Source organism: Trichechus manatus, unplaced genomic scaffold (genome assembly GCF_000243295.1).
Source record: "Trichechus manatus latirostris isolate Lorelei unplaced genomic scaffold, TriManLat1.0 scaffold00045, whole genome shotgun sequence".
NCBI lineage: Eukaryota > Metazoa > Chordata > Mammalia > Sirenia > Trichechidae > Trichechus > Trichechus manatus.
This window is the reverse complement of record NW_004443981.1, coordinates 17,806,044-17,814,372: the sequence shown is the minus strand read 5'-3', so window position 1 is coordinate 17,814,372 and position 8,329 is coordinate 17,806,044. Positions and strand designations below refer to the sequence as shown.

The following is an 8,329-nucleotide window of genomic DNA, read 5'->3' as shown; positions in this document are numbered from 1 at the left end:
CGTGGCTGCACGGTGTCGTGACTCTGGGTGTGGTGACTGCGGGCGTGGGGGCTCACAGCACGAGCACGGCACTGACCTTGAGGGCCTCCTCGGGGAGGCGGTGCTGCACACGCTCCAGCACATACATGTTGGAATGTGGCTGTGTGTTAAGGAGGACACGGAGCAGGAAGACTGGACGGAGGGCGGCCCAGGCAGATGAAAGGGCCGTGGAGGAACTGTCCTGCCCGCACCCACCCCCGCATGCTGTCCAAGCCCTGCTGCCCCCGGACCCCTCGGTAGTGTCTACCTGCAGGAGAGCCAGCAGGTAAGCTGCCACCCACCTGGGGCCCTGGCAGCAGTCCACACCCCACCCTACTCACAGAGGGGGCCGTGGTGGGCAGGCAAGGTGTGCATGAGCAGGGCCCTGACTGAGCCCCCAGCCCCCGGCTCTCATCCCAGGCCACCCCTCAAGGGGTTCCAAGGATAGGGGCTTCAACCAGCGGCTGGATCCACACCCACCTCAGGTGAGCCAACGCAGTGCCCAGGGAGGCAGGTGCCGGGGAGGCAGGCCTGCCCAATGGGCCCTGCTGCCTGGGGGAGGCTCTCCTCTCCAGTCCTCCTCCCAGGGGCATGGCCGCGCCACCCAGGGTCCAGACAGAGCACTGCACCCTGGGGACGCCCCTCCCTAGTGCAGCCCTAGGTCCTGCTGGACTCTGGGCCCCAGGGTGCTATCACGCGATGCGACGGCCCTGTGTGACCTCAGGCCGGAAGACGTGACCTGGGCTGGGCAGGCTGCGGTGGCCGGAGTCCCTCGGGGTGCCCCCTCTCCGCTCTGCAGCCCTGCCAGCCCCGCTGTGACCGCTGAGGCTGCCCCACCCCAGGCAAGGTTGAGCGCTGGAAAGATATCGTAGCCGAAGCGGATGACATCGTTGAGCTTCAGCGTGACATACTTCTGGTCCGGGATGCGCACGTCATTCACGAAAGTCTGTGGGGGGGATGGAGGGTGGTGGAGCAGGTGCAGGCCGGGAGCACAGAACTTTCTAGAGAGTCCACGGCTCGTGGACGATCTGGACGGCTCCCTCCCGCCACGGCACCAGGGCAGCCCCTGGCCCCAAGCCCTGGGCACCACCCGCTCGTGTGCACCCAGCCACACACTCAGACAGAACCACAGGCTGGACGTCGGCTAAGGAGGGCCGAGGGGGATCCTGTGTGCCCCGAGCACAGCCCTGTCTGGACACCTGTAAAATGCACCCCTCCAAGACACCCCTCTTCACGCAGAGCCCTCCCCAGGAGTGGCCCAGGCATGCCAGCCCTGGCTCTGGACCTGTGCAGGCTGCCCACTCGCAGTGGTGCTGGTGCGCCCCCTCTGGAAGCTCCCCTCCATCAAGGGCTGTGATCGGCCAGCCCGCGCAGACACCATGGTGCAGCTGGGCAGCAAAAGACCCCAGCTCGCTCTGAGGGCCTCTGGGGCAGCCGGGTGGCTGAGGGGAGACACGTGACTCAGACATGCTCCTGTGCCCCATGTGGTGGGAGAGATTGGAAGAGGTAAGACAGATGTGAGAACTCAATTACAGAGAGTAGAGAAGGTTCGCAGGACCTGGGGGTGGGAGGGTCTCCCTGGGGAGAGGTGGAGGTGTGGCAATGGAGCGGGGGCCTGGGGGCGGACACGTGGTGTGTGGAGGAGGCCTGGGCTCAGAGCCACAGGCACAGGGCGGTGGCCGCACCGAGGCTTGGCACGGGGACAGCGGTGCAGCTCTGCAGACGGCCAGCCCATCCACGGCTGAGTGTGCCAGACGGGCAGCTGGCCAGGGCTCCTCGGGCAGCTCAGGCCTCCAAGGCGCAGGCAGCCCTGGAGGCCAGGAGCGCTGCCCACGCCATGCCACACACCCAGGGCCAGCAGTTCCAGGACCCCCGTGGAGCCATTCAGGGCCCGGGGCAGCCCACGTGGGCAGAGCTGCCTCACCTGACAGGTGGCTGACAGGTGGGCCCTCAGGTGCCGTCTGGGAGCACTGTGCAGGGGGAGTCTGGTGGGTGGTGCCCAGTGCCAGCTTGGAGTGCTCACCCAGTGGAGGTAGGACAGCCTGAGGCTGCTTGTAAGACCCCCACCCCAGCTCAGGATGGCCAGGGAGGGGGCGGTGGGAGGGGCCAGCAGAAGAGGGCACAGAAGGGGGGTGATGGGAGGGTATGCCGGAGGAGCGAGGGAGGGGTGGCGTGGAGGCTGACAGTCCTGTGCTCTTTTGTAAGAGAAGCTACTGAAACATCGACCAGGGCAGACCCAGTCCACCCAACGAGGACAGAGGAAGAAACAGCCCGATGTCACCGCCAGCACAGGACAGAGGACGGACATGGCTGGAGAGGGCCCTCCCCATTCCCACCCCAGACACCAGGGTCCTCTCACCTGCCCTCCTCCCCTCAGCCACCTCCTCCACTGCACCCAACTCAGTAAAGAGAAGGGTCACAGGTCACCCCCAGACAGGGCACCTGCACAGCCCCTCCATCTCAGAGGCCCCGTTTCCCACCCTGCGGGTGGTCGCAATGCCTCTCCTACCCATGGGAGGGGCCCACCCTCACCTGGAGAAGCAGCCCCACCCCGTGGAGGCTCGAGTCCCTGCCCAGGGGAGCCCTCCTGAAACAGGTGCTTCAGGCCTCTGCACCTGAAGGAGGCCCCCATCACAGGGAGCAGGAGTCCTGGGCAGGGCCAGGCGGAAGGGTAGGGCCGAATGGGGTGGAGCTAAGCAGAGAGGGCGGGGCCCACACAGAGAGATGAGATCAGATCAGCCAGGGCAAAGGGTGGGGGACTGGAGCTTCGGGGTGGGGCTGAGGCGTGGCCATGTCAGAGAGGCGTGGCCAGCACAGAAGAGTAGGCAAAGCACAGGTTATGACAGCGGGGTGGGGCAAAGAAGGCGGAGCCATAGCTGGGGTCAGGTAGGGGTAGAGCAGAGGGCTAAACAGGTGGGGCCAGGGGTGTGGCCAGGGTTGGGGCGGGGCCAGAGACACTGCCAGGACAGGGGCAGGGCGCGGGGCCCAGGCAGAGGCGGGGCCGGTACCCGGGCCAGGGGGCCTTACATACTCACCCCATTGAGGCTGCCCAGGTCCTTCACCCAGTGCTCGTCCCTGTCCTGGTCGTAGTTGATGACGGCATGTTGCTTGTCCACGCTGCGGGACTGGGCAGACACAAGATGGCCCTCAGCACCCAACCCCTGTGAAGCCAGGCCACCAGACAGACGTACCCCCCACAGGCTCCCCAAACCCTTGGCCCCCCACATACCAACCCCAGCGCCCTGGGCCTTTGAGCCTAGGAGTCAGGTCCAGAGGCTACACCCACACCCCCACACCTTCTGTGTATGCACCCCAGAAAGCTCACCCAGCCTTGGCCTGACCTGCCCACCCAGCCACCGGAGCAGGCCACCGGGAGGTGACCCGTCTTGGGATGACCAGTCATAGGGATGTGGCAAGAGGTCAGGGCTGTCCCCTCCAGTCCCACTGCTGCCCCTCAGCCCCTCTGTTTGTGGGCACCCCTCCCCAGCACCAATAGACCAGTGCCCCCCCTCCCATCCCAGGCAACTGCTACTGGGTCAGCCGTGGGAGGGAATGGGCACTTCTGTCATCTGGGACACTCTGTTCACACCCAAGGGCAGAGCCCAGAGGGAGCCATCAGGGAGGCAGATCCCCCCACACACGGCCCGAGTCCTGCCCTGACTCCGGCAATGCCCTTGCCTGCACAGCGCCTCCCACAGCACCTCACACGCTCCCCTGCACACACGCCGTACATTCAGCACCACCCTCCTGCAAGGCCCAACGACTGCCCCAGTGCACGGACTCCCCCAGCAGACACAGCATCACCATTCTCTCATCCTGCTCTCCTGGGGCGCCCCCACGCACACAGGAGCCTGGGGGACCATGGACTCCCAGGGGAGAACAGCCGGCTACTGCTGACCACCATGCCCCAAGGCTTCGGGGACATGCTGGGAGGAGGACCATCCCAGGGTGGGGCGGGGTCATGGAGCGCTGTCCCAGGAAGGCAGACCCTGACCCAGGACCAGCTCTGCCACTGCACAGGGTGGCACCTGTCCCACCCGGAGGGCAGCCCAGGACACAGTAGGATGCAGCTGTCCAGCTCCAATGGCCTCTCTGTCCAGACTGACCCCCTGCAGGGGCTTCCAGTCCAACCTTTCCAGCTTCAGAGCCCTTGGCCTGCCGGTCACTTCCTGCACGCCTCCCTGCACTCCTCGTGGGCACTTTCAGCCAGCGTGCCAAACCCAATCCTCCCCCCCGTGCATGCCCCCCAGACCCCCCGCCAGGAGTGCCCACTAGCCAAGCCCCCAGTTGCTCAGGCCATACTGCCTCGCCCACCCTGGGCACCAGCTCCCCCAGCAGCCCTCAGTCTGTCTGTCGTCTCCATCCCCACGGCCCCTCACCAGTCTCCCATCGCCTCATCCTGCCCACCACGCTGACTGCCTCACTCTCTCTCACCCCTGCAAGGCCCTGGCTCCTCTGAGTCAGCATAGCCTCACCCCCTCCCCACTCGCACCCGGTGCCTGGCCTGGCCCCTCACTCCAGGCCAGCTGCACTCCATGCCAGGGCTGCAGAGTGCCAGCCAGGGCTCCCGGGGAGGAACCGCATCCCCAGAAACACCCGCAGCCTGCCACCCTGGCCAGAGGCAGACACCCACCTGCCCGAGCCCATGTGCTAGGTTAGAATACAGCCCGCCCATGAAGGTGGAGGGGGCCCCCCCCAGGCCAGGGTTCAAAATTTAAAACAACACAAACCATAGCCCATGAAAAGTTGCTCCTCGAAGTAGAAAAAGTAGGTAAGAAAACAAATCAAATGGTCTTAGAAGCTCCAAACACACAATTGTTGGGAAAATGTCTCCTTGTTTGTACTCCCTGTAAAACTGAGTGATGCTGTTTCCAAAATACATGTTGGACCCCCCACCTGGGTAAGCGTCCCTGTCCTGGCCTCGCTCATCCCTGCAGCATCAGGGTACCGGGCCAGCCGCCTCCTGCCAGCTCATCCCAGCACCCCCAGCATGAGGCCACGAGTGCCCACACACATGGGCCCCACAGACTGTGGGTGCAGGGCCCTGGCTGCTTGGGGCTGCAGTCCTGGGTCAGGAGGGCGGGCGGGACATCCAGGCTGTGCTCATGCCGTAGGTCGAGGGGGAGAACAGCCTCTCAGACACGCAACATGCACACACTACAGAGAGACGCTCACATCCATGAACACGTACACACGCATGCACACACAGGCACGCACATGTGCAAGCACACCCATTAGCACATGCATACATGCGTTCACACGTACACAGATACATACACTTCCCCACAAAGGCGTTCACACATGCATACACACGCACAGACGCATGTATGTAACACACGTGTGCACACAGACACATGCCCTCACACACCCATGAATGCACAGTCATGAACACATGCTCCCCTAATAACACATGCAACATGGATGTGCCATGCACGCACACACACACGCACACATGGCTGCACTACACGTGCACTTGTACACATGGGTGCACACATACCCACACATGTACACACCGCTTGCCCCGTCCGGCCCCCGGAGGTCTGCAGCCAGCTTCTGGTGCCCGTCGGGCAGCAGGAGGCACAGCAGACCTGGCTCCACTACCCGGCTCACATTCGCATCTTTCGGCGTGTCCTCACAGCACCAGCTCTGTGCCAGGCCTACCTGAGGGCCCCAGGCCCAGTGGAGAACCAACAGCCGGGGCCCCGGGGCATGTGGTCAGGGCAGCTCACGGCATGGCCCCGCCTCCAGAGCATGGTTCTCCCTGGCCCCTCTGCCCACCAAGGTCCAAGCCAACATCCCCACTGCCTCGACTGGGGCACCGTCTCCCAAGGGACCCCTGCTCCCCTGGTGCCCCACGAACTGCACCCCCGGAGCAGCCCCTTCCAGAACAAACATCACCGTCACTCCTTGTCAAGGGCCCACATGGGTCTCCGCCTGCCGAGGTGACCCCAGCCTCCTTCTTGCCAGGGTCCAGACCGTGCCTCACGGACTCGTTCCCCCCTTCTCAGCCCATCCGGCCACACCAGCCCCTCCCACCTCAGGACGCTGCGCCTGCTATCCCCGCGGCCCCAGCATCCCCAGTGGCTCTCCCCACTGCCCCATCCTCTCTGGGCCCCCACACCAGGCTGGGGGCGGTCAGGCCTACAGCCCCTTGCCGTCCCGGTGAGCCCTGGGCCAGCTCCTCCTGAGAACAGAGGCTGCAGGAGGGCAGGGGCCTCTGCCCAGTTCTCCCACAGTGGGACAGACACTTGGACACCGCAGAGGGCAGCCGGCCCCGGCTGCAGGCTGGGAACCCCCACCACCCCACCCTGCTCAGGGCACCCCCTCCACAGGCCCAGAAACCAGGGACTGAACCCTCACTCACTCTGGGCACCCTGCATCCCCTGCCAGGCCTCCCCAATACCCAGGAAGAGAACAAGGCTGAGCGAGGGCTTGGCGCAGGGGGTGGGGCTGGCATGGGTGAGGAGAGCCCATGCTTGGCCCCCACCATCACAGTGCCCGCAGACCCTCTCCATCAGCAGCCCCCACCATCCAAAAGCCCCCAGCAGCTGAAGTGCCACCATCCATGGCCTCTGCCATCTGCAGGCCCCACATCTGGGCCAGGGAGACCCCTACAGGGTCCGTACACCCTCGCCCCAAACAGCTGGACGCGTGGGCCCCACGGACACAACCGCGGGCTCTGAATGCGGGCTGAAATCCCGTACTGTCGCACCCAAGGCCCCGAGCTCGTGTGTGGCTGCCCAGCCTCGTCTCCAGAAGGCACCCCTCCCTCCAGGTCCAGGACACCTCAAAGTGGTACCAGCCTCCACTCAGACTGCCTGGGGACTAAGCCAACGGGACCACCCTCGGTGGCTGTGCCAGGCAGAGCTGGTGCAGGCCCCCCACCCCTGCCCCGTGACCACGGGGGATGGGCTGACCTGCATCCAGCACCCTCCAGGGGCTTGGAAGGTGGGCTGGGCCAGCACAGCCCCAAGCTCAGCTGCCCGTCTGCACGAGGGAGGTGGGCTTGGAGCAGCTCCTCCCCTCCTCTGGCCCTTCTAACACCTCTGAGAGTCTCAGCGCCCCCTCTTCAGAAGCACCACATGAGCAAAGGCAGACACTACATGAACGTCACACCTGCACCCTGCACACCCACCCCGCACGCCCCAGGGGCCGGCACAGCCTAGACGAGCAGGTGGGTGCCCCCTCAGACCCTGGCCTTCCCACTTCTCACCTCCTGACCCCAGGCGCCCCCTGGCCCCGCCTGGAGCCCCTCACCCTGCCCAGGTGCCCCCTTGCCCTTCTGACCCCAGGCACCCTCTCGCCCTGCCCAGGCACCCCCTCACCCTGCCCAGGTGCCCCCTCGCCCTCCTGACCCCAGGTGCCCCCTCGCCCTCCTGACCCCAGGCGCCCCCTCGCCCTCCTGACCCCAGGCACCCCCTCACCCTGTTCAGGTGCCCCCTTGCCCTCCTGACCCCAGGTGCCCCCTCACCCTGCTCAGGTGCCCCCTTGCCCTCCTGACCCCAGGTGCCCCCTTGCCCTCCTGACCCCAGATGCCCCCTCGCCCTCCTGACCCCAGGCGCCCCCTCACCTGCAGCACAAGCTCGCACTCATCGCGTCCCACAAAGATGAGCTCGCGCGGCAGGCGGTGGCGGGTGCCGCTGCTGCTCACCAGGAACCAGGAGGTGACGCTCATCTTGCCACCGAGGCCTGCCTGGCCCTGGACGGGAGGGAGCATGGCGTCAGGTGGGCACACTGGAGGCCAGCACAGACCGGGCCCCTCCGAGACTCCCCGGCCCCTCCAAGGCTCCCAGGCCCCTCCGAGGCTCCCAGGCCCCTCTGAGGCTCCCCGGCCCCTCCGAGGCTCCCAGGCCCCTCCGAGGCTCCCAGGCCCCTCCGAGATTCCCCGGCCCCTCCGAGGCTCCCCGGCCCCTCCGAGGCTCCCAGGCCCCTCCGAGGCTCCCAGGCCCCTCCGAGGCTCCGCGGCCACTTCCAGAAACACCAGCTCCAGCCACAGCAGGCCCCAGCCCTTCCCAAGCGTGGCCCCCACACCTATGGCCAGGCCTCTGTCCTGCGTGATCTGCTGTCCCCACCACTCCACCTGGGGACTCCCCGGCCAAGGTGGCCTGAGCCTTCTTCGCTTCCGGCCCCTCCACATTTTGTATCTTCTCGTTCTCTCTGAGGAGATGACATCAGCTTGGGGGAAACTGGCCAACCACCCTGCGAGCGGACCCGTGTGTCCACATGGCCCGACCGGGAGCACCTGCCAGGCAGGGCCCAGTGTGTCCAGGAAACCAACCCTGAGCCCCGAGGCTCTGCTTCTCCCACCCGA

At 65.9% G+C, this 8,329-nt stretch overlaps 1 protein-coding gene across 1 annotated transcript in view; it reads right to left on the bottom strand.

The window, feature by feature from the left end:
- The window catches only part of CEP170B (centrosomal protein 170B), a 20,349-nt gene extending 12,656 nt beyond the window's left edge, over nt 1-7,693 (bottom strand). Inside the window, exons 1-4 of the mRNA XM_004376807.1 lie at nt 7,589-7,693; nt 3,054-3,143; nt 886-964; nt 77-135 (exon numbers count right to left, since the gene is read on the bottom strand). Coding sequence (XP_004376864.1) covers nt 77-135; nt 886-964; nt 3,054-3,143; nt 7,589-7,693 — 333 coding nt within the window. The remainder of the gene's footprint in view (nt 1-76; nt 136-885; nt 965-3,053; nt 3,144-7,588) is intronic.
- Nucleotides 7,694-8,329: the final 636 nt, after the last annotated feature.